Source organism: Nicotiana attenuata, chromosome 1 (genome assembly GCF_001879085.1).
Source record: "Nicotiana attenuata strain UT chromosome 1, NIATTr2, whole genome shotgun sequence".
NCBI lineage: Eukaryota > Viridiplantae > Streptophyta > Magnoliopsida > Solanales > Solanaceae > Nicotiana > Nicotiana attenuata.
The window spans coordinates 1,327,997-1,354,399 of record NC_031989.1 but is presented as its reverse complement, the minus strand read 5'-3'; the positions used below and the strand labels follow the sequence as shown (position 1 = coordinate 1,354,399).

The window sequence follows — 26,403 nt, the reverse complement described above, 5'->3', positions numbered from 1 at the left end:
GGATGACTGTACTGGACCTTGCTTTTGGTGTGAGGTCGGGGTTTGTTGAACAGCATGTTGGCCATGATGCCATTCTATTTTCAAATTCTGAAGTCTATTGCTATGATAAAACTCTCAAGCCATGTTCAGATTGTTTCTTTAAGATTGTAATTATGGTCAAATGCCTACATGATTTATTTTAACCATTAGTGCTTGGATTAGGCTAATTTAGATGATTATATGAATTACTCATGATCTATTAGTAAATTGAAATGCTGTAGAATAGGGTGTTTCAACATCCGTGTTTTTTTTTAATTTGTGCAAAAGATTGTCTCAGTGGGTATAATGGTAGAATGCCATTCCTTTAAATGGCCAGGCCTATTAAAAGGCCCAAATGAGGCTGCCTGGTTCGAACCAGGCTCGTGTGCCTTAGGCCTCTTGTTTTCATTTCTGGGTTCGCTGCCAAAGCCCAGGTCTCTCCCCCTTTTTTTGTTGTTTTCCATCAAACGTGATCGTTCAATTTTTAAGGCTTGAGGGACTTGTCTGCTAGCCCATTTCTTTTATAACCAATTGCCCAATGTGTTATTTCAAGCATAATTGTATTAGATTAAACTTCCTCTCCTAATAGTTATATATTAAGTTCAAACCATTGGTAGGTAAGAGCATCCTTAGGCCCAAACAAGTATACTTCTTAAAAATGGGATGAGGTGTGCCATCTTAATTAAATCACCCATGGCCCTCACAAATATTTTATTATAATTAAAATGATATTCGTAGTTTGCTTTTAGGCACGTTTAATCCACCATCGTGGTTGTGTACACGTTCGCATGACATAATTACGATTCTAAAAACAAACCAGAGTATGCGTTCGCGCAACTTCGGCCAAACTTTCTTAATAATAACAATTCGTTATTAATCGTGGACACGTTCGCCTGACATGATTTTTGACGCGCCAAACAAAAGGGTACACGTACGCGTGACCTGTTTCAAGATAATTTCTTAATTAAAAAGGCAGATGCACATAGGTTCTAAAATCAGTAATTAAACAATTTTAATGAGCCAAGTATGATCAAAGAGACCGTGCTAGAACCACGGAACTCCGGAATGCCTAACACCTTCTCCCAGGTTAACAGAATTCCTTACCCGTATTTCTGTGTTTCGCAGACATTAAAACAGAGTCAAATCTTCTCGATTCGGGATTCTAAACCTGTGACTTGGGACACCATGAATTATCCCAAGTGGCGACTCTGATATTAAAATAATAATCCTATTTCGATTGTCACTTAAATTGAAAAAACTCCCTTAATACCCTTTCCGGGGGTAGAAAAAGGAGGTATGACAAGTTTCACGAGCTGTTTGGAAATTGAACTACGGATTTGACTTTGATATTTCTATTGAGATTCTATGTTAGATTATATATATGTTTTAAATGCTCGTCACCGCACTCAGCTTTTATTTACTTTGGTTACTTACTGAGTTGGCGTACTCACGTTACTCCCTGCACCTTGTGTGTAGATCTAGGTGCTAGAGCATCAGAGTGAGAGCTTCAGCAGCTTCTGAGTATTTCCGGAGATAGCAAGGTAGCTGCACGGCGTTCGCAGCCCTGCCTTTCTCCTTCCTATCCTTAGTGTTACTTATTTCAGTCTTTTCTTGTATTGAGTAGATAGTACTGAACAGTATCTTAGTGGCTCATGACTGTTGATACCCAATTTTTCCTTACATATTTTTATATACTCAAAATACTTTCAAAATAGCATGTACATGCATATATAAGCATGCCCAAGAGTTTTGGTATTTTTCCCTTATTTTTAAAGATTTTGCATATTTTTACACATTTGTTTGGTATTTTTTTAAGCCAAATTGCATATAATTGCAATTATAACCTATTTTACAATTAACAGCATTTTACAATTATAAAATTATTTTTAGTCTTTTTAGATTAATATTTATACGTTATTAATTAAGTTCAGTACCTTTAATTTGTTTTAAAATCTTTTTAACCATTTTATAAAATAATAAAAGAGGGAAAATTGGCTATTTAATAAGCAGCCCTTTATTATTTCAATTTTAGCCAATTTGGCCACACCTCTATCAGATTTAGTTGACCCAATACCCAATCCAAATCCGCCCAGCCCAATTTCTAAAAAACTCGGCCCGGCTCCAAATCAATCTGAGCCGTTGATCAAATAAGATTAACGGCCCAGATATATTTTCCTTAATTAATTCTAACTACCCCCCCCCCCCTTCGACCCCTCATTCTTCGAGACAGTCTCTCTCTCTACTTCGTCTCTTCCTCTCCCCCTTCTCTCTAGAACCTTTTGGTTCTTCTTCTCCGATGACCTCCACCATCTCTCCGGCCACCTCCAGCCTCACCTCTTTCGACCACCAGCCGCCATGAAACCCTATCTCGCCGATTCCCTCTATCCTTGAGACCCCAGAAGCCTCCACCATACAAGTCAGTCACGGAAGCTTCGCCTGGTTTGTTTCTGACCTTTCTCCGGCGAGTTTTGACTCGATGGTGTTCTAATCACCATGGTTCCTGAGTTTCACGACCAGGTTATCTCTACTTCCTCTGTTTTCTTAGGAAACCCTAACCTCGACCCAAGTCTCTTAAAAACCCATCTGTATTTTAACGATTTGTGACCCATTCCTTCATGTTTTAAACCTTTCTTTACTCGATCTTTACAAATAATCAAGTTTTAAGCATCTTTGTCTCCTATTTGAAACTAGGGTTTCTTGACCCTGTTTTCAGAAAGCTTTCCTATAGTTTTTAACGTCTCTACTGTGTTTAAGCTATTATCTCCTAATTTTATGTTATTTTAACGAGCATTGATGAAACCCTAGGTATTTTGGGTTGTTTTTCTTTGCTACTTGACTATGCATCTATGTGTTCTCTGCAACTCCTGCGTTGATTCACTGTTTCGACCTTTAATTCCTGCTGTTCTATGAGTACTTCTCCCTGTTAATTGCATGACTGCTATTTAAATGCTTGATGATTCCTACGGTTTGTTACTTGTTACTTGTATTGATCCTTTTGTGTATTAACTATGATACTTGCCTTAGAACTCTTTACTAATTTTGTGTATTTTCCTTTAACTATAATGCTTGCCTTAGAACTCTTTACCGATTCTGTGTATTTTCCTTTAACTGTGCTACTTGCCTTAACACTCTTACTGATTTTCAGAATAATACTCTGCCTTATTTTATATGCAAGCATGTCGCCAATTGATTCTTATTTTCCTTAATTCATATGTTCTGTACCTGGTCCTAATCACATGCCTTATTCTTTACTACTCTCTGTATGATTGAAATTAGTCTTTCAATTAGTTCTCTTTCCTTATTTGTCACTATGGTAACCGTTTGAACTAGGACTCCCCAATTGAAGGAGAGTACTTACATTGATTGGGATTCTAATTGTATTTACTTCTATAATTATACTATACTTTACTTCTTACCTTATTTTTTCTACTCGTTTCCAGAACTATAAATACTCTACTCTTTCATCACCAAAACACAGACACACACATCACTGAACTCTCAATTCTACATTCTCTTGTGCTCGTTCTCGTTCTCTCTTGCTCTTTTGCTCTATTGTTGTTCTCTGCTCTTGCCTATTATTAGACGGCTGTAAGCCAAGGCTAATATTGCGTTATCACTTTGTCTTTGCATCCTGCTCTTGCTCTCTTACTGGTATGTCCTAATTAATCTTCAAGTCTCCAATCAATGTGTTTATTCTTGTTTCAGTTCCTTATCTTCTTGATTCTCTTCTATATACGCTTCTACTGCTCAACATGCTATTGATTCTTTTGTTTTAGTATTTTACCATGTCTTGTGATTTATATGCAAAGCCTGCAATATGACATTGTATGCATGTATCCTATTGTTGTACATTATTATGCCTAAACTTTACCACTTCCTAATTCCCCTGATCCCTGGCACTTTATATGTCCTACTTGATTTACATGCTTCTAACTGCTGTTTATCTTAACTGTTATAATTGTCCCCCCTGTTACTGTCTAAGTATTATGTTTAAGTTTGACCATTTCTTGGTCCCCTGAATCTTCTGATTCTGTGTAGTCATGCTTCAGTAAATCTCTGTATCTCCTCTAGCATTATGTGATCTATCTGTTCCCTTTCCCCATGATCCTTGTATGCAATCCTATATTGTTGAACTACTGCTTCTTCTTTTTTAAAACAAATCCCTTGTTTTTGAAAACTCTTTTAAACTACTTCTTCCTGCACTTCACATTACTCTTAGAGAATAGGTTCTGCCCCCTTCGTGTGAGCATTGCTTTGGGTACCTCTGAGTACTCACTCAACTTTGACACACAAGGCTGGTAATCCCACACTGCACCTGTCCTGCATTCTTCTAAGTGTTTAGGTGCTGGTATTGGCCAGGGACCCAATGGGGCCCTAGGGAGCTTTGCCGCACCTAGACCATGGCAAAGGCTGTGAAACTCGAAGGAAGTGAGGTTGGAAGACTGGGCCTGATTGAAGGCTCCCTATAGAATAACTTCTTGGTTTTGTTCTTTATTAGTGTAATTCATATACTATTGGTTTGTAATAATTTGTAAATGAACGGTTGGGGCTGAATAGTGAATATGGGGGAGGGATATGCATGTTTATTTTAAGTAATGGGTAGAAAACTCGTTTATAGGTTTTATTTGCCTATTTGCGCAATAGATAACCTGCTTGGGGCATACATTTTCATGTGTTAGAAATCATGTTTTAGGTCATGCACTCTCAGTATGTTATTGTACTCACTTCGTAATTTTAATCAATTAACAACAAGCCAAATAACTGTCATTCTGCATTGGCATGTTAGAAATCATGTTTTAGGTACGCATATGTGCATTAGATATCCTGCCCTTAGGACTTCTTATTCGTTCGAATTACAGTGGTTAATTAATATGTTAGTCTAATAACTTTGCTAAAATATGGCTAAGTGTTTGAAACGTTTCTGCAAATGCATTATCATGCGTACCTTAGAAAAATCAGAATCAAAATACGCATGTCCATTCCTTAAAATAATCAGACAATGTATACGACGCCTAGGTAAACTTTAGGCCCAATAAGAATTGACTAATCGTGTTTAGGACCAACCAACTTCTTTTAATTTCGAACTCTGCCACTCCCATTCTTGCTTTGATTCTCTGAAGTTCACTCTTTTTTTAAAAAAAAAACTCTGCTCCATCTGGAAACGATTTTGAAATGGTGCACCTATTTACTCTTACTGAGTTTCTGATTTTTATGTTATCAAACCACTGGGTTACCAACCTCTGCCCAGAATCGTGCTATTTTACTTGTCCTGTACCTCATTAAATTACTGTTGCTACCTCATTTTTCTAAAACCATGCTTTAACTGATGTTACCTATTCCTTTTGTAAAAAAAATCCTATCTTTGAGACCTTGAATGTGTTTAAGACGTGCTAAGTATGCGTTCATTTGAGGAGGGATCTGTGAGCCTTTATTTGATTTTGTATGTTCCTTTATGTGCAGTCCTATTTGTTATGTATGTCGCTTAGCATTTTGCCTTTAAACTTAAGGGTTCAGCCTAGTCCCTACCACATAGGAATAATGGTCTTAAATACCCTCCAGGACTTATAGAACGGGACGGGTAATAGCACGCGGTAAGTATTCGTGACCAACACACACGTTTAGTAACCTTTACGGGGTGGGAAGGGTAGAATATGAAGATGATGACCAATGCGCTAATATCTCATGTAGCCCCTATTATAAGGAGCAATTACTGAGTATTGCATTAATGATCCATATTAATCATAAACCTAGGACCCCTCTCCCTTTGTTTGTTTTCATCTCTTCTTGTAAAACTATTCAAAAAATTTCATAAATCTCTGCCTTCCCCACTTACCTTCAAAACTCTTTTTAGCTTATTTGCAATGTTGTATACTTGAATCTTTGATTGTCTACTTGATTATGTGAAGTCACAATATAGCATGGCCGGAAACCACACTAGTGGATCTTGAGGAGTGCCTAACACCTTCCCCTCGAGATAATTTCTAGCCCTTACCCAAACTCAGGTTTTCCAACTCAAAAACTCTTAGTTTCCTAATGCACTTAATCATTAGGTGGCGACTCTTCAATTCCGAAAACCCAAATCCCAAAAGGGAATAGAGTTGTCCTCCCAAATGTCGTAAACCCGATTTCGCGAGAAAAAGGGGGCGACGACAATGACTAGTGACACCAAGATCGGGCAGTGTGGATGTATTTGCGTATTTGTTTTCTTCCGTGTATTTTGTTATATTAAATAAAAGACTTGTCTTCATAATTGATTTGGAACTAAATTTATAAAAGACCTTTATGTATTAGTGTTGAATCGGCTTGCCTAGTACTGTGATAGGCGTCATCACGACCGGGGTGGTTTGGGGTCGTGACAAGTTGGAATTAGAGCCTAGGTTATATAGGTCTCACAGGTCATGAGCCGGTTTAGTAGAGTCTCGCGGATCGGTACGGAGACGTCTATACTTATCCTCGGGAGGCTGCAGAACCTTTAGGAAAACTTCACATTCTTGAAATTCCTATCGTGCGAATCTGTTGATTCAGGTACTAAACTTCTGTTATCATATTCTCTCACAGATGGTAAGGACACATGCTAGCAGTCAGGATGGACGACCACTAGTTGGAGCCACTAGAGGCCGAGGTTGCGGTCGAGGCCATGGCAGTGGCAGGGGTGTAGCCCGTATAACAGATGGGGCAGCACCTGCGGATCCACCAGCCGCCCCAGTTCATGATCAGATTCTAGTGGGGGATGCTCCAGCGGGGTCAGCTCAGGCACCCGCTTGTGCCTATTGTTATTCCGGGTCTTCAGGAGACCTTGGCTCAGATCTTGACCGTGTGCACTATTCTTTCTCAGGCGGTCGCAGTTTCTACTACAACAGCCACTTCTCAGGCCGGGGGAGGCACTCAGACTCCCGCCGCCCGCACACCCGAGCAGGTTGTTCAGGGATTGCATACACCGGAGGCACCACCAGCCTAGCCGGTTGCACCTGCTCAGGATTTTGTAGTACCAGTTATGCCTGAGGACGAGCAACATCAATTGGAGAGGTTTGATAGACTTCAGCCTCCGACTTTCAGTGGTGAAAAGGGCGAGGATGCCCAGGGTTTCTTGGACAAATGTTAGAGGATTCTTCGTACAGCGGGTATTCTGGAGACCAGTGGGGTCGCATTTACTACTTTTTAGTTTTCTGGAGCTGCCTTCACTTGGTGGGAGGCTTATGAGAGGCGTAGGCCTATTGGTGCAGCGCCCCTTACCTGGCAGCAGTTCTCCGATCTCTTTTTGGAGAAGTATGTGCCACAGTCTCACAAGAAGGAGTTGCACATGCAGTTCGAGCAATTGCGTCAGGGTGATATGACGGTGACGCAGTATGATATGAGGTTCTCGGAGTTAGCTCGTCATGTAGTTTGGTTGGTTCCTACGGATAGAGAGAGGATCAAGAGGTTCGTTGATGGCCTCACATATCAGCTTCGGATTCTCATGACCAGAGAGAGGGTGTCAGGTGCTACTTTTGAGGAGATTGTTGATATTGCCCGTGAGATTAAGTCAATTCGTCGTCAGGAGCGACATGAGAGGGAGGCCAAGAGGCCTCAAGGATCTGGTAGTTTTGGTGGTGTTCCTTCGAGAGGTCAGTTTCAGTACGGCAGAGGTCGTCCATTCAGACATGCTCAGTCGGCTCGCCCAATTCATCGTGGGGCATTATCGGGCCATGGTTCTCACAGTTCTCATCATGGCCATTCATCACTTAGTGCCCTTCCAGCCCAGAGTTCGTCCCGTGCTCCATCAGTTCAGGGCTCTTCTATGCCAGGTCCTTCTATTGATCATTCCGGTGCTAGGGGTTCCCTTCAGTGCCTGTTCCCCGCACCGGGGAGTTGTTATGAGTGTGGAGAGTTCGGACATATGAGGAGGAAGTGTCCTCGTCTTCTTGGTGGTTCATCTCAGTAGAGGGGCCAGCCCTCGACTTCAGCTCCAGTTACTTCACCACCCGCCCAGGCAGCTAGGGGTGAGGGTCGGTCAGCTAGGAGTCGCCCTAGAGGGGGAGGTCGATTTGGTGGTGGTCAGGATCGTTTCTATGCACTCCCAGCTAGACCAGATGTTATTGCTTCAGATGCCGTGATTACAGGTATTGTTTCAGTTTGCCATAGAGATGCCTCTGTGTTATTTGACCCTGGTTCCACCTTTTCATATGTGTCATCGTATTTTGCTCGTTATTTGGATACGCCTCATGAGTCTCTTGTTTCCTCTGTTCATGTATCTACTCCGGTGGGCAGTACTATTGTTGTAGACCGCGTATATCGGTCATGTGTGGTGACGATTGGGGGTCTAGAGACCCGAGTGGACATTTCGTTGTTGTGTATAGTGGACTTTGATGTGATATTAGGCATGGATTGGCTATCTCTATGTCGGGCTATATTGGACTGTCATGAAATACAGTGACGTTGGCTATGCCGGGTGTGCCACAAATTGAGTGGCGAGGTTCGACTGAGTTTGTCCCTAGTAGGGTGATTTCGTTTTTGAAGGCCCAGTGGATGGTTGGGAAAGGTTGTCTTTCGTACTTAGCTTTTTTGAGGGACGTTAGTGCGGAGACTCCTAGTATCGATTCTGTTCCAATAGTGAGGGACTTTCCCGATGTCCTATAGACCTGCTGGGCATGCCCTCGGACAGGGATATTGATTTTGGTATTGATCTGGTGCTGGGCACTCAGCCCATTTCTATTCCACCGTATCGTATGGCGCCAGCGGAGTTGAAGGAGCAGCTTCAGAAACTCCTTGATAAGGGGTTTATTCGGCCTAGTGTGTCGCCTTTGGGTGTGCCTGTTCTATTCGTGAAGAAGAAGGATGGCACGATGAGGAAGTGCATCGATTACAGGCAGTTGAACAAAGTTACAATTAATAACAAGTATCCTTTGCTTCGTATTGATGATTTATTTGACCAGCTTCAAGGAGCGAGGGTGTTCTCCAAGATTGATCTCCGGTCAGGGTATCACCAGTTGAAGATCAGGGACTCGGATATTCTTAAGACGGCTTTCAGGACCGAAGATGGTCATTATGAGTTCCTTGTGATGTCCTTTGGGCTAACCAATGCCCCAGCAGCATTCATCCATTTGATGAATAACGTGTTTCGGCCTTATCTCGACTCATTTGTGATTGTGTTCATTGATGATATTCTGGTGTACTCGCGTAGTCAGGAGGAGCACACGAAGCATTTGAGAGTGGTATTGCAGCGGTTGAGGGAGGAGGAGCTTTATGCAAAGTTCTCCAAGTGTGAGTTTTGGCTCAGTTCAGTGGCTTTCTTGGGGCACGTGGTGTCTAGCGAGGGTATTCAGGTCGATCCGAAGAAGATAGAGGCGGTTCAGAGTTGGACCAGACCGTCCTCAGCCACAAAGATTCGCAGCTATCTTGGTTTGGCGGGTTATTACCGTCGGTTCGTTCAGGGATTTTCATCTATTGCATCACCCTTGACCAAATTGACTCAAAAGGGTGCTCTATTCAGGTGGTCGGATGAGTGTGAGGCGAGCTTTCAGAAGCTCAAGACTACCTTGACCACTGCTCCAGTATTAGTTTTGCCTTCAGCTTCAGGTTCATATACAGTGTATTGTGATGCTTCGAGAGTTGGTATTGGGTGTGTGTTGATGTAGGAGGGTAGAGTGATTGCTTATGCTTCTCGTCAGTTGAAGCCCCATGAGAAGAACTACCCCATTCATGATCTAGAGTTGGCCGCCATTGTTCACGTGTTGAAGATTTTGAGGCATTATCTCTATGGTGTGTCTTGTGAGGTGTTTACTGATAATCGTAGCCTCCAGCATTTGTTCAAGCAGAAGGATCTCAATTTGAGGCAGCGGAGATGGTTGGAGCTGCTAAAGGACTATGATATCACTATCTTGTACCATCCGGGGAAGGCCAATGTAGTGGCCGATGCTTTGAGTAGGAGGGCGGTGAGTATGGGCAGTTTGGCATATATTCCTGGTTGGGGAGAAGGTTCTACTGAAGGTTTCACCCATGAAGGGTGTTATGAGATTTGGGAAGAAGGGTAAATTGAGTCCTCGGTTCATTGGGCCTTTTGAAGTGCTTCGGAGGATTGGGGATGTGGTTTATGAGCTGGATTTTCCACCTAGCTTGTCGAGTGTGCATCGGTGTTTCATGTTTCTATGCTCCGGAAGTACATTGGCGATCCATCTCATGTTTTGGGTTTCAGCACGGTTCAATTAGATGATGATTTGACTTATGATGTGGAGCCAGTGGCTATTTTGGGGCGTCAGGTCCGAAAATTGAGATCAAAGGATATAGCTTCAGTGAAAGTGCAGTGGAGAGGTCGGCCCGTGGAGGAGGCTACCTGGGAGATCGAGCGGGAGATGTGGAGCAAATATCCTCACCTATTTGAGACTTCAGGTATGTTTCTTGACTCGTTCGAGGACGAACGTTTGTTTAAGAGGGGAAGGATGTAATGACCCGGCCGGTCGTTTCATGAGTTACAGCCCCGTTTCCCCCATTTTTGCTTCTTTATGTGTTGTTCAGCTACATTTCATCATATCGTGTTGGTTGGTTCAGGTTTGGAGTGGTTTTGGAGAGGAATGAGACATTTAGTCTCTTAAGTTGGCCTTTTAGTTGGAAAAGTCAACCGGAAGTTGACTTGTAGGTAAATAATCACGGAATTGGGTTTTTATGGTTCGGATAGCTTCGTTAGGTTATCTGGGACTTAGGGGCGTGATCGGAATGTATTTTGGAGGTCCGTGGTAGATTTAGGCTTGAATTGGCGAAACTAGAATTTTGGCGGTTTTCGGTTGGTAGTGGAAATCATGATATCGGGGTCGAATTGGATTTTCGGAAATTGGAGTAGGTCTGTTGTGTCATTTGTGACGTGTGTGCAAAATTTTAGATCATTCGGATGAGGTTTGATAGGTTTTGGATCGGTTGCGGAATTCGGAAGTTTTGAATCCTTAGGCTTGAATCCGAGGGTGATTTGATGTTTCGATGTTATTTTGAGTGTTTCGAAGGCTGGAATAAGTTTGAATAGTGATATGTGACTTGTTCGTATTTTTGGTTGAGGTCACGGGGGCCTCGGGATGAATTCGGAAGGTTGTGGAAAAGTTTGGTTGTGAAATTGAGCAGCTTGAGCTGCTGCTCCTGTCATAACCGCACCTGCGGATAGGGGACCGCAGGTGCGAGGTCCGCAGAAGCGCTAGAGCAACCGCAGAAGCGGCTAGGGCCAAGGAGGACAGGACCCGCAGATGCGAGGGGAGGAGCGCACCTATGTGACCGCAGGTGCGAGTAGTAGGCCGCAGATGCAGCTACGATCGGATAAGTGAAAATCGCAGATGCGATTGGTTAGACCGCAGAAGCGAGAAAGGAGCCGCAGGTGCGGCATCCCTGGGCAGAAACTATATAAGCATCTCTTCGCGAATTTTTGCCCATTTCCACCATTTTTTAGACGGGATTGGAGCTTTTGGAGGATTTTGAAGAGGAAATCAAAGACTCTTGTTGAGGTAAGATTTTTGAACTTAATACTCGTATCTATGGTGAATTTCAGTTGATTAAACATGGAAATTGAAGAGATTAGGGGTGAAAAAGTGGAAAACTAGCGCTTGAAATTAGAGAGTTAAAATTGGGGATTTGAGGGGCTATTTGAGGTCCGATTTTGATGTTCTTAGTATGTATAGACTCGTGGGAGGATAAGGATTCTAGTGATGTGATTTTTATCGAATTTCGAGACGTGGGCTCGGGGGTCGGGTTAGGCCAATGTCGGGATTTTCGAGTTTATTTGCTTATTTTTGCTTGGGCTTATTGATGTTATGATTCTGATTTTGGATAGATTTGGGGCGATTTGAGGCCGAGTCGAGTGGCAAAGGCATTGCAGAGTAGATTTTCATCCGGTTTGAGGTAAGTAACGATTGTAAATCTAGACCTGAGGGTATGAAACCCCGGAATTTCGTGTTGTTTGGATAAATGAGGTGACGCACATGCTAGGTGACGGGCGTGTGGGCGTGCACCTGTAGGGATTGTGACTTGGTCCGTCCTGCGACAACTGTAGAGTTTCTTATTTTGATAAACTCTATATGATATCTATGTGTTTTAGAAATGAATCTGTTAATTTGGGTTGAATGCCATGTTTGGGGCCTTGTGTCGAACTGTTTGGAACCTCAGGGGTATTTTACTACTTTCCTCACACTGTTTTGATTCGAATGCATATCCTCAGTCATGATTTTTACCTGTTTAATTTTGATTCAATTTCATTACTCTGTTTTAAATAATTGGAAGTTGTTTGGGCTGAGTTCCCTGATTTCTTTTACTAAAATGCCCGAGTGGCTGTGAGGTTGATGACTGAGAGAGGTCGAGGGCCGGATGGTGAGGATTATATATATATTTATGGATCGGGCTGCACGCCGCAACAGTTATTATTATGAGATATCTACGGGAGTGCTGAGTGTGAGTGCTGATTGATGAGAGTTGAGTCACGAGTGACTGAGAGGCTTGCCCGAGAGGCTATATATATATATGAGTGATACTTTGTCCGAGGGGCTTGTTTATGAACTTACTGTTTTCACCCTTCTTGTATGTTGAGCTATTTTGAAAAATATTAAACAAATGCTTTAGTTAACTTTCATTGAAACTAAAGTTTCACGAGCTGTTTGGAAATTGAACTACGGATTTGACTTTGATATTTCTATTGAGATTCTATGTTAGATTAACTATATATGTTTTAAATGCTCGTCACTGCACTCAGCCTTTATTTACTTTGGTTACTTACTGAGTTGGCGTACTCACGTTACTCCCTGCACCTTGTGTGCAGATCCAGGTGCTAGAGCATCAGAGTGAGAGCTTCAGCAGCTTTTGAGTATTTCCGGAGATAGCAAGGTAGCTGCACGGCATTCGCAGCCCTGCCTTTCTCCTTCCTATCCTTAGTGTTATTTATTTCAGTCTTTTCTTGTATTGAGTAGACAGTACTAAACAGTATCTTAGTGGCTCATGACTAGTGACACTAGGATCGGGCAGTGTGGATGTATTTGCGTATTTGTTTTCTTCCGCGTATTTTGTTATATTAAATGAAAGATTTGTGTTCATAACTGATTTGGAACTAAATTTACAAAAGACCTTTATGTATTAATGTTGAATCGGCTTGCCTAGTACTGTGATAGGCGCCATCACGACCGGGGTGGTTTGGGGTCATGACATGATGGGGTTGCTCCAGGGATCGGCACTTAGCCCATTTTTGTTTGCCTTGGCGATGGATGTACTGTCGCGTCACATCCAAGGGGAGGTGCCTTGGTGCATGCTATTTGCCGATGATATAGTGTTGATTGACGAGACGCGTAGCGGAGTTAACGCAAGGTTGGAGGTTTGGAGACAAACCTTGGAGTCTAAAGGTTTCAAACTAAGTAGAACCAAGACAGAATACTTGGAGTGCAAATTCAGTGAGACCCATGATGCAGACGTAGAGGTTAAGCTTGATGGTCAAGTTATCCCCAAGAGAGCGAGTTTTAAGTATCTCGGGTCTATTATCCAGGGTAACGGGGAGATTGACGAAGATGTCACACATCGGAGCGGGATAGATGAAGTGGAGGCTCGCTTCCGGTGTCCTATGTGATAGGAATGCGCCGTTAAGACTTAAGGGTAAGTTTTATCGCGTGGTGGTTCGACCCGCTATGCTGTATGGGGCTGAGTGTTGGCCAGTCAAGAACTCCCACGTGCAGAAGATGAGAGTAGCAGTTGAGATGGATGTATGGGTGTACCAGGCGAGATAGGATTAAGAATGAAGCTATCCGGGACAGAGTGGGAGTAGCCTCCATGGAGGACAAGATGCGGGAGTCGCGGCTGAGATGGTTCGGACATGTTAGGAGAAGAAGCATTGATGCCCATGTTAGGAGGTGTGAGAGGTTGGCCATGGAGAGTTTGAGAAGGGGTCGAGGTAGGCCTAAGAAGTACTGGGGAGAAGTGATTAGGCAGGACATGGCGCTGCTTCAGCTCACTGAGGACATGACCCTTGATAGGAGGGTGTGGAGGTCGAGGATTAAGGTAGAAGGTTAGTAGGTAGTTTATAGTATTTACCGATAGGCTTAGTAGTGTGCATGTCCCTTCATATTCTTAGATTTTTATTATAATATGTGATTTTGTTCGCCTCAGGTATTGTATTCCCTGTTGCTATTATTTGATACTACTTATCCTTTATCTCTCCCTTTTTTTTCTTCCATCTTTCTTCCTTCCTTGCTTCCCTCTTCTTCTTGTTGCCCTTCCTGAGCCGAGGGTCTATTGGAAACAGCCTATCAACCTGCATTAGGTAGGGGTAAGGTCTGCGTACAAACTACCCTCCCCAGACCCTACATGTTGGGATCAAACTGGGTTTGTTGTTGTTGTTGTTGTTGTCGTTGTTGTTGTTTTTTGATATAATGAGTGGTTTGACACAAAAATCACTAATTTATTAAAAGTATTCTCCGCATAACTAACTAATACAATTTTGATTTTTTCATATAAATCTTTCGCATAACTAATAAACTTTCTACTCGTGACACTAACTTTTTCCAAAATAGTAGTAGTGTTTATACTAATGATGATCGTCAACATTTATGTGAGAATTTAAGTATTATTCTATGTGCCATAAAAGATAAAAATAAGAAATATCTAAAGATAAAGATACTCTTGAAGTAATAGTTAATTAGTTCGTACATTATTATTCATCATTGGTGGCTCCAAAAATTATATCCCTAAATATAAGAAAATAGTACTCGATATGCTTAAATCTTCTTAATAAAATTCTTACTAGCGCCCCTAATCATCATGTAACCTTATTCCTTTATAATGAATTTGTCCACTAGAACGACCATGTGAAATATAACTTAAATTTGGCACCCTGCACACGCTGGACTTTGTAACTTTTATCGTGATGATTAGGTCCTTACACTCTTTATCAAGATCGTTTTAAGTTGGAGTCATGAAATTTTTTTGATAGAAAATATTTGTCCCCTTCTAATCCAAATTAATATAAAGACAATATAAATTCGAATAAATCGGGGCTACACTGCGGAAAAAAATCTTAAACGCAGTTTTTTTAAGTTTAATTCTAAAGAAAGATTCAATGGAACAGTGGCCGCCATTATCAACCACAAACGAAGCTTTGAAAATACCACATGCAACAAGTCCTGTAGTGATGATCGAGAATGCGAAAGTAAATTTTGTTGCTCAAGTGCGAACTGGAGGATCTAACCAAGGGAAAAATGACATGCATGCCAACAATAATCGAATTCAGCAAGTAGGGGAGATTGTGAGAAACTCGGTAGAAGTTGGTGATGATAGGGGAAAAAATGAGAATAAATTGGAAGCTGATAAGAACAAAAACGAAGTACCAACTGTAATTAAAGAGATGAGCCAGGAATTGGGCAAACTTGTTTGTAGGGAACAAATTGGCGTCAAATGGTATGGATGTAAATTTCATTGCGCCGACTATAAAAAATGGAGAAGTAATTGTGGAATTATGTAAATAAGAAGTGGAAGAAGAGACAAAGAAATGGAAGCAAGCTTTAATTCTCTATGTTGTTGGAATTACACCAACAATTGGAGCTATGGAGCGATTCATCGCGTCGGAATGGAATTTTACTGCTAAACCTAAGGTCTACTATCATAATGAGGAATATTTTGTTGTAAGGTTCAATTCAATGGAGGATAGGGATGAAGTATTGTATTCTGGTTCGCATATGCTAGGTACTAAACCGATGATTGTGAAGGCTTGGTCGGAGAACTTTGATTTCAGCAAGGAGATCCTGCAAACCATTCCTGTGTGGGTGAAGTTTCCGAATCTCCCATTGAATTGCTGGGGAGCTAGATCTCTAAGGAGAATTAGCAGTGGACTAGGGATCCCATTGTACGCTGATGCTTGCACTACTTAGTTGGATCGAATTGCCTATGCGCGAGTTTTGATTGAGATGGATGTAAAAAAAGAACTCCCAAAGTTCATCAAAGTAACAGATCCAAATGGAAGAGAATTTAGCCAAAGAGTAGCCTACGACTGGATGCCAGAATTTTGCCAGAGTTGTGATGTGGGAAAGATGAACAACAGATGCAGAAGAATAAGGTAAAACAACAGAAGCAGAGGCAAGAGTGGCAACCAAAAGAAAGAAGCAATGACAAGGTAGATCAATAGATATCAGTACCTGTAAAGGTAACCAAATGGTAATGATTGAAGGGGTAACCGGTAAAACTGATAACTCAAATGCAAGGATTGATTGTGGAGAGGGGAAGCAGAGCCGGACAAAAACAACAGGGAAGTCTATAGCTAGAAGCAAGGAGAAAATGGGGGAGGATACAATTAATACCATTAAAGGATTTAATATACTAGCAGAATCTGAATCACAACTAATGCACCCAAGTCAATTGGGTGAAGGCTCGAGTAGACAAAGGAGGCAGGAAGAGGCAGAAGGGTGTTCACACACTATATTCATTCCAGTATGAAGTTGATAACATGGAATATTAGGGGTCTAAACAAGACTCCAAGACAGAAGGAGATTAAGAAGTTTATAAGAAGTAATAAGGTTAGTATGATTGCATTACTAGAACATAAAGTGAAGGAGCAAAAAGCTAGTCAAATAATTAAGAGGATCACTACAGATTGGGATTGGCTAGCTAATTATGAACATAGTAGTAAAGGGAGAATCTGGTTGGTATGGGATGTTAAGGAAGTGGAATGTGTGGTGATAGAGAAGTCAGACCAATTCATTCATGATGCAATTCTTATCAAGAACATGAATGTGAGGTTTGAATTCATAGCAGTCTATGGATTGCATACTGTGGATGATAGGAGAAAATTGTGGAGTGATCTATTGCAAGTTAATAGCAAAGTACAGGGGGAATGCTAATCATGGGGTAAGGTCTAGGGAGAATAGGCCAATTGGGAATCCTGTACAAGAGATGGAAGTGAAGGACTTTAATAATTTTGTGGTTGATGTTGTTTTGGCTGAGTTGAGGACTAGTGGTAGAAGCTTCACATGGACAAATGGTCACACATACAGTAGGATTGATAGGGCACTGGTTAATACTGAGTGGATGCTAAAAATGCCTCATCTAGAGGTATGGGTAATGGATCCGGGATGTTCTGATCACTCATCATTGAGCATTACATTTGAAGACAAAGAAGAATCAAGACCTAAGCCTTTCAAGTTCTTGAACCATCTTGCTGATCATAAGGACTTTATGCAGATAGTAAACAAAGCTTGGAAATGAAGTAGCACAGACAACAAAATGAGAGATGTTTGGGAAAGACTGAAAAAGGTGAAGCAAGCCATGAAGAAATTAAATGCTGATGAATATAATGCTGTAGGAGAAAGGATCACAGAATGCAGGGAACAACTATGCATTCTGCAGGAGCAAATGAGAAAACCTAGCCAACCAGAAAATATGATACTAGCTGAAAAAGAGTTAAAGTTGCAATTGGAGAAATGGCTAAGGGTGGAATAAAGTATTCTAAAGCAAAAATCAAGAATACAATGGTTAAAGCTAGGAGATGGCAACAATGCATATTTTTATGCAAGCATGAAGAGCAGGAACTCCCAAAACAAGATACAGAACTTAACAAGAAGCAATGGAACAGTGACACAGATAAAACAGGAGGTGGAAGATGAGATAAAGGGATTCTATAAACAGTTACTAGGATCAGCAGTTGGAAAACTTCCAACTATTAATCCAGCAAAAATGAGAGAAAGGCCACGGATCAACAGACAACAACAGAGGCAGTTGATAGCAAATGTATCAAAGGAGAAAATATACAGAGCACTGATGAGGATAAGTGACAACAAAGCACCAGGTTGTGATGGTTTTAATGCAGTATTTTTCAAAAAAGCTTGGCCAGTGGTTGGGGAGAAGATTACTGAAGCAGTGTTGCAGTTCTTTTCTGAAGACAAACTATATCAACCAATCAATTGCACTACAGTGACCTTAATTCCTAAGGTATATTCAAATAGAGTCTCAGATTTCAGGCCAATTTCTTGCTGCACCATACTCTATAAGATTATCTCGAAGGTACTAACAAACAGGTTGTAAGGCATAATGAATGATATTTAGATGAAAGTCAATCAGCTTTTGGCCCAGGGAGATTGATCAATGACAACATAATAATGAGCCATGGGCTTGTTAAAGGTTATGGCAGGAAGGGTATATCTCCTAGATGCATGCTAAAAGTGGATATGAAGGAAGCATATGATTCTATTGAATGGGACTACATGGAGCAGGTGCTAAGGAATATACAAATGCCAGGAAAGTTTGTGAACTGGATTATGGTATGTATAAGAAGTGTATCATATTCCATAGCTATAAATGGACAACATTCAGTACCTTTCAAAGCCAAAAAGGGATTGAGGCAAGGTGATCCATTATCCCCCTATCTATTTGTCTTGGCTATGGAATACCTTACAAGATTGTTGAAGACTTTAAAGAGGAGTCCAGATTTTAACTTCCGTCCAAAATGTGCTAAGTGAACATAGTACAACTTAGTTTTGCTGATGATCTTCTACTATTCTGCCGAGATGATTATGTATCTGTGAAGATGATGTACCAATGTTTTTAAGAGTTCTCACAAGCCTCGGGTCTAGTTGCTAACACAGAGAAAAGTTCAATTTACTTTAGAGGAGTTAGAGATGACATTCAACAAGAGATATTAACAATGCTGGATTTCTCAAAAGGGATCCTCCCAGTGAGATACCTAGGGGTATCTTTGAGTACTAAAAGAATGACATTGCTACAATATCAGCCATTACTTGAGAAGATGGTAGGGAGAATTCAGTCCTGGACTACTAAGTTCCTAACCTATGCAGGAAGAGTCCAACTTATCAAAAGCATCATATTCTCCATCCAAGAGTATTGGTCCAAATCTTCCTATTGCCTAAGAAGTTCATTCTGTTGGTTGAAAGTATCTGTAGAAAGTTCTTATGGACAGGAAATATTGAGAGTACAAGGAAGGCACTTATAGCTTGGGATAGATTGTGTTGTCCAAGGGTAGTAGGAGGTTTGAATTTGCTAGATATAGGCACTTGGAACAAAGTTGCAATGTGCAAGCTACTATGGAACTTGTGCAAAAAGAAGGATAAATTATGGGTGCAATGGGTTCATGTATACTATAAAAAGTACAATCCTGGCTGGGGGACTGAACCAAAGCAGGCATCTTGGGTGATTCAAAAAATCTTTAAAGCCAAGAAGTATTTTGCAGAAGCTGGTTACACAGAGGATGATGTGCTTAGAGTGAAGACTTTCAGTATTAAAGATGTGTACTTGAAGAATAAAGGAGAATTCAGTAAAGTTTCATGGAGAAGGATCATCTGGAACTATGCTGGATTACCAAAATGGATATTCATGAGATATTTGGCTGCTCACAGAAGACTCCAAACAAGAGACAGATTGAAAAGGTGGGGATAAGTAGAAGATGACTCATGTCCATTATGCAATGCAGAAGCAGAGACCATGAATCACTTATTCTGTGTATGCCCATTCTCAAAGATAATATGGGATGCTATGTTACGATGGCTGAAGATTGTTAGACCAGTTATGGATTGGGAACATGAGCTGCAATGGGCTGAACAACACTTTCGTGGTAGGAGTGCAGCTGCTGAAATCTATAGGATGATGCTGGTTGGTAGCATATACTATATTTGGCAAGAAAGGAATGCTAGAGTCTTTCGAGAAGTACATAGGACTGCTGAAACAATTACTAGAAGTTTAGCACAAGATATACACTGTAGAGGAAATGTAAAGAAATGTTTGAAAAGTAAACTGATTGAATTGAATTCTTATCCTACTGTTTAGTGAAATGTATAAATAGAGATACGGGGAGATTAGAGGAAAGGAAGAAGTAGCTTAGTCTGGGGCGTATGTCCAGAACAAGCTATAGCAAATCAATGTAAATATTACTTGGTAATAAAAGTTTTAGTTACCAAAAAAAAAAAAAATTCTAAAGAAAGACAAAAATAAACATAAAATTCATTCCATTTCCATTTCAGCAACATCAAGAGAGGTCAACTAGCGTGAATCGCCTCCCTCTTCTCCGACTCCACCGGCTCAACTCTGCTAAATTCCGGCCAACACGACTCGGCCTTCGACGACTGGGAATTTTCTCTGTCCATCTTCTCCGGCAAGCTTATCACAACATCTTTATCCGGTAAAATGTTTGTCGTACGTTTTCTTTTCCTGTCTTTCGGGATTCCCCCCCCCCCCCCCACCAGGCTGTAAATCCTATGTGTATTTCCAAGTGAAATAACTTGAGATTCTTAACTTGTGAGCATAATTTGTATTTTAGAGATTAGGGTTCAGTTGATTTTTGTTGAAATCTTAGCATTGTGACCTTGCATCTTATAAGATCTTATTAGCTAATCTGCTTATACAAATTAGTACTAAACTATTGTGAAAAAGGGGCTGATATAAATAGAGACGCAAGAATTAATTTGTCAAGACTTCGCTTTTGGGGAAATTTCATTAATAACTAGGACTACTATTTCATAACAATTTACTAAGGAAAAAAAACTAGCTTGATTCAAATTTCCCCATCACCCTTTTCCTCTTTTGTACGTTTAGATTCAATGTTAGTAGCTATTTCTAAAAATCAAATACATTGTCTTTCTTTGCTTGTGTTGAAAAATTGTTAAATTTTAAAAACTTGTTTGCAAGTTTGATACCCTAACTAAAAGAAAATGTAACTTCGCAAAATTTGGAGGAGAATTGGACTATTTCTAGTTCCTTTGAAATTTGGTAGAAGCTTCTCTTAAATGGAGGTTACAGTATGTATATATTATTTCTTTGTATATTTTATGCATTTTCCTAATAACTTTGTCTTTTAACCGAAAAAGCAGAAGAGAAACACAAAAAGATGTTGTCTGTGCCGAGAAGAGCATCTGAGGTTCCCTTTCGATTGCCACCAACAACAAGGTGATTGGGGCAACAGGCAATTTTTCCAGTTTCAAGCCTTATCCACACTTTACATCTCATCCCCCCGTCAACTCAATTTGTTGCCAGCTTGGAGTCTGGTCTAACCAAGAAGAAAAAAATGGCAAGGTCGTCAGACCCTGGCACACAGCGGCAGATGAGCCTGGACCTTCTTCCCTCAGCACTACTTGCCACTGTGATGACAAAACTGGACATAGGTTCTATCCGTTCCCTGGCATGCACTTGCAAGGCCTTTCATTCATGTGCCTCGCACATGCTTCACTTCATTCCCAGTTTCCATCTCCTTGTAAGTCTATTTTGGAGTAATATTTTTGTACATGACTTATCATGTTCTTGTTGTCTAAATTGGTTTCTTTTTATCAGGATATTGCTCCGTCTGCTGAATTGTTAAGGCCGTTGCTACCTCCCAATCCTTACCTTCATAGCTTGAAGGTAGATTGCACGCGACTTGATGATTCATCCCTTGATTATCTTCTTCAGCCGACTTTACACGAGCTTTGCCTCCATAAGTGCGCTGATTTCAGCGGAAGGCTTCTGTCTCAGGTTGGGCAGCACTGTAAAGACCTCAGGTATCTCTTCTTCCCAAAGCTTTTCTTAACCTTTTCTCTGTAGAAACCAAAGTTTGAGCTTGTATAATCACGAGAATAAAGAAAACTCATTTGGATGTTTTATTCAGTTGATTATTAGCTTGTTTGTTAGTACGTTTTATTTTTATCTTCAGGTTTCTTTATCTGAGTTCTTTGGCGGAGAAGAGAGGCAGATCAATTGATGTATCTGATCTAGAGGTCTTATTTGGCGGATGCACTCAGCTGGAAGTAAGACTTCTTGAAAGTGTGGCATAATAAAGATTTAATTTATTAGGATAACAAATGGGCTTGTGGCATAATAAATATTTAATTTATTAGGATAATAAATAGGCTAATCAGCATTCTTTGTAAATCGAAGAACTTTAGCTAAGATATCGTGTGAATAGCCTATCAGATAAGCGAAAAAAGTTTAACTCAAGCAAAAAAGAGTATAGCACTAAAAGTGGTGCAGCTGTAGGCAATATCAATATTTAGCTTTTTCGTAGAACATATCCCCTCAGAGTTCTTTCCTTTTCATGGTTTATATCGTTGTCTTTTTGCTAGGGTGGATCCTGGATGAGTCTCTACAAGTCTGTTTTAGTTCTTTCGCTTCACAGTGGTTTGTGCTAAGCGTAACCACTGGTGCACATGCCTTATCCAATTTCATGATAAGAATTGGCTAGATAAAAAAGGGAGGGGGTTAGGAATCATTCCAGTATTTCACCATTCGAATTTTGAGATTTCTTTTGCTTTTTCGTTCTTTCTTCAGGTTTTAAGGAAAGACTGAAGCATTTTGTACTTCACACTTAACTTTTTCTTGAGAGAGAGTGGGAATAAATAAAAGTTTTCTGAAATAAATTAAATAGATGGGTCCAGTTATTTGTATAAGGCAGTTATAGGCTTATTGTTGAATTTGTTCAAATGAAAATATGCAGGCTTTTAATTTAGAGAAAGCAACACATTGAATTAAACAAATAACAATAAATTATCAAGTGAGACTGCCAGTCATCCATACTTTTTTCTGGTGATGAATACATCTGTACTACTTCCTCCGATTATTTTTATATTATAGTGTTTGACTGAACATGAAGTTTAAGAAAGAAAGACTTTGATACAGAAGCTAAATATATATGACATACCAAAATTATTTTTAGAATCTCGCGGTCTTTTATAAGAGCACGTCATTAAGATTCTTTTAGTAAGGTTAATTTTGAGAAAATCTCCTGTATACAAGCAGGATATCAAAGTTGAGAATCTACAATAAAATGATTCTTTACAAACGAAACCCAATCTTCTATATATAAAAAAACTAGGAATGAGATGCTCTTCCTCAAACATACATAGTCATTATTTATCCCTTTGAAAGCTCTCTTATTTCTCTCCTTTAACAGGACCCACATGAGTGCTAGTGGGGCAGCATCCCAGGTTCTCCGACTTCTCTTCCTTCTTCTAAATCTCCAATTGGGAGTGCCTCCTTCATGCGCCGAGCATCGTCCGTTATAGCTTGAACCATCTCAAAATCCCACGCCACATAATGAGTTCCCACCTGACAATGTAGGAGAAGGTGGTTCACATCTTCGCCTAAACTTTTGCACATAAAGCACCATAAAATGGAAATGTCAAAATTAAAGAGTTTTTAAAGGTCAAGTTTGTCAATCTTTTTGAGTGGACCAAAACTAAAAGAGAGTCATTGCAGTGGAACAGAGTAATAATTGGGATGTACCTTGATTTCCCACAACCATTTTTATTGAAGAGTGGTAGATATGGTCAGACTTTCTTGTGAAATCTTCCTCATTTATTGCTTTGAAAAATTACCTTATAACTCCACAACATATAAATTGGAAAGGTCAACTAGGTCATTGTGTTATTGGTAAGGAGTTATTCTTTTGTTCTACGCTTCTTCTCTCATTGCTCGCTGTTCCACTGTATTTAGGGAAATAAGCATCTCACGTACGTAACTACATTTAGGATTACTGCTAACATGATGTGGGCCAAGTTAATAAAATTGTCCAGGCATATATAGCCTATAAAATGATGAAACCAGAATAATAAAAAAGCATTGACAATTATTACCAAAATACTTCTTTTACCAGGTAGTGGCAATTCTCCTTGATCATAGTGAACCATACTAATTAACTGACTAGAGTATGGTGAAAACTCTTGTTTTTAACTGTCATGAGGGATTGCAGATACCGGATCAGGTGACTTAGAGGATTACTGTTGTGCCCTTATATAAAGAAATAGAAAGGCTCTTATCGTGCTTTAGCTTGGCTGGATAATGTTCTCTTCATTCATATATCCGATCACCAACTTGCTTTGAATTGAGGCATAGTAGTTGTTGTTGTTTTCTTTACTCCTACTTTTAGGTATGGTGTATTTGTACAGTTCACAGGTTGTGTTTTGATTATAGTGAAGTGATTTTTAAGTAGGAGTTGGAGAAAGGCTTTTGAGTTGAAGGACTGAGTGTAGTGTTGTGGTCTCGTCTTTGGTCTTCTAAGGCACCACATGTTAAATGCACTTAAATGCGCTTGATCTCCACTGGTTCTGAAAAAGTCGGGCTTACATTTTTGAGAAAGGAGATTCCATCATGAATACGTTTAACCTCTAATTTCTCCTCAACTGCCGAGCAACAATAAGGTCCATTCTGAGTAGGAGTGGTGAAGATATTCTTTCTGTTTATAAATAGTTCTCTACAAATTTACCAATTCAAAACAATAAATGGAAAACTGAAAGCCTAAAATACTCAAAGAGAAAGCAAATGGCAAAAGTTCCCTGAACAGACCTTTATTTTCATTGATTGATCTTTGTTTACCACCCACCTTCCTTGCAGCTAGGAAGGAAAATTTAGGGAGGTCTGAGTCTTTATTGCAGTTCCTTTTATGCTTTTACTGATACAGGTTGAGCTGAGCATGTTGTTTTGCTTTGTAGACTCTGATCCTGATGTTTGATGTCTCAATGTTTTTGCGGCATAATTTTGCTCGTGTGTGGGCTATCGCCCCTGCAACTCTGTTATCCCTTGAAGTGGGTTATATTTCTTCAGTAATGGTGACAGAATTGCTTAGCCCGCCTGTGGTACCTTATCAGTCAATGGAGCATATTCGGCCATCCATATTACCAGGAATACAGAAGTTATGTCTTTCAGTGGATTATATTACTGACACCATGGTCAGCACAATAACTACAAATCTCAACTGTTTGACACATTTGGACCTTCGAGACTCACCAATTATGGAACCAAGATTGGCATTTGATCTTACCAATGCAGGTATTCAACAAATTAATCTGCACGGGAGATTGAAACATCTGTCATTGGTGAGGAGTCAAGAGATTTTTCCAGCTTACTTCAAGCGAGTTAATGATCTCGGTATTCTTCTTATGGCTGATAGATGCTCAGACATGGAAAGTATTTGTCTTGGTGGTTTTTGTCAGGTTACAGACACCGGTTTTCGAACAATTTTGCATTCATGTGCTAAAATATATAAGCTGAGGATCTATCATGGGCCCCACTTGACTGATCTTGTATTTCATGACATTGCTGCAACTTCGCTTACTTTGACACATGTTAGTTTAAGATGGTGTAATCTTTTGACGAACCATGGTGTTGCTCGATTGGTTTCCAATGAAAATCTTAGTGTGCTTGACTTGAGGGACTGTAGGAATATTGGGGATGAAGCCCTCCGAACCATTAGCAATCTTTCTAAGTTGAAGGCTTTACTGATTGATGGTTCTGATATAAGTGATACGGGATTGTCCCATTTATCAAAAGGGGCAATAAGTTCGCTTGCATCATTGTCTGTACGAGGGTGCAAGAGACTAACAGACAATTGCATTTCCTTTCTCTTTGGTGAATCTTCTAATTGTGAATTGAGAGAATTGGACTTGTCAAACATTCCGAACCTATCTGATGCTGGTGTACTTTTGCTCGCTAAAAGACGTATTCCACTATTTGAGCTAAGAATGCGTCAATGTCCGCTGATAAGTGATACTTCAATTATGGTTTTAGCATCAATGAAGGTTGATGAAGAAGGGTGGTATGGAAGTAGTTTACGGCTGTTGGATCTCTATAATTGTGGGGGTATCACTCAGCTTTCATTCCAATGGTTAAAGAAGCCTTATTTCCCCAGATTGAGATGGTTGGGAGTATCGAGTTATGTCAGCAGGGATGTGCTGGATGCTTTATCCCGGAATAGACCATTTCTGCATGTAGCTTTTCATGGGGAGGACCTGGGGATGACTGACCAATGGGATAATTCAGACAATCTTTATATGCATGACTACGATGAAGTTGATGAGTTGGAACAATGGCTTGATGGAGAAAATGAGGGTGATGATGAGGACATTCAAGAAGCAGAAAACATTGCATAACCTCATGCTGTAAGATGCCAATTTTTTTAATATAAATCTATGATAAATCAACAGTTCTAGTTTTGTACTATATGTTGTTACAATTCCAGATTCGTACTTAGCTCTACTGCTGTAACTTCTAAATATTTGACAATTCTGGATTTCGAACTTTGTATAGATTGTCACAATATGACGTTATGTACCTGGCTTGGCCTACCCTTGTACCAATCAATTTGTTTAAATTAAAGCTTTGATGTTATAATAAGCAGTGAATTTTTGCATACATTTGATGAGCATCACCTAGTGCTCTACTGCAAAGTAAGAAGAAAAACGGTCTACAAGAACGAACGTGGGCAAATCTATCTCATTTCGTTGCATATTTTGTCCATATCTGTTTCTGTCTATCCATGTAAACGCTGGAGGTTAGTATTTGTTGCTTGCTTTGTTTCCCGTCCAGAAAAAGTGGCTTTTAGCCAAAACACCAAAAGGATTGTCCTTTAGATGTGCAGATGATGGAATTGCAGGATATCCTGTTCTTCACGAGGTTATGGCCCTGAAGAGAAGAACAATTGGAACCTTGTCATCATGC

The 26,403-nt window shown here is 40.3% G+C and overlaps 1 protein-coding gene across 2 annotated transcripts; it reads left to right on the top strand.

The window, feature by feature from the left end:
* On the top strand, positions 19,922 to 26,095 carry LOC109234190 (F-box/LRR-repeat protein 10). 2 transcript variants are annotated; one of them, XM_019400438.1, is made up of 5 exons: positions 19,922 to 20,122; positions 20,811 to 21,190; positions 21,268 to 21,473; positions 21,626 to 21,719; positions 24,399 to 26,095. In XM_019400438.1, exons 2-5 carry the CDS (start codon positions 21,005 to 21,007, stop codon positions 25,833 to 25,835), a joined length of 1,923 nt encoding a protein of 640 aa, XP_019255983.1. In that variant the 5' UTR covers positions 19,922 to 20,122; positions 20,811 to 21,004; the 3' UTR covers positions 25,836 to 26,095. The 2 variants fall into 2 exon arrangements, with proteins under 2 accessions (XP_019255983.1, XP_019256518.1); XM_019400973.1 differs by lacking the exons at positions 19,922 to 20,122; positions 20,811 to 21,190; positions 21,626 to 21,719 and having other exon boundaries at positions 21,386 to 21,473.

What these genes read in the sequence shown, in the direction of transcription:
- LOC109234190 (XM_019400438.1), top strand. Translation starts at nt 21,005, where the DNA reads ATGGCAAGGTCGTCAGACCCTGGCACACAGCGGCAGATGAGCCTGGAC. An exon ending in TTCCCAGTTTCCATCTCCTT is followed by an intron (nt 21,191 to 21,267) that starts GTAAGTCTATTT and finishes TCTTTTTATCAG; the next exon opens with GATATTGCTCCGTCTGCTGA. An exon ending in GCGGATGCACTCAGCTGGAA is followed by an intron (nt 21,720 to 24,398) that starts GTAAGACTTCTT and finishes TTTGCTTTGTAG; the next exon opens with ACTCTGATCCTGATGTTTGA.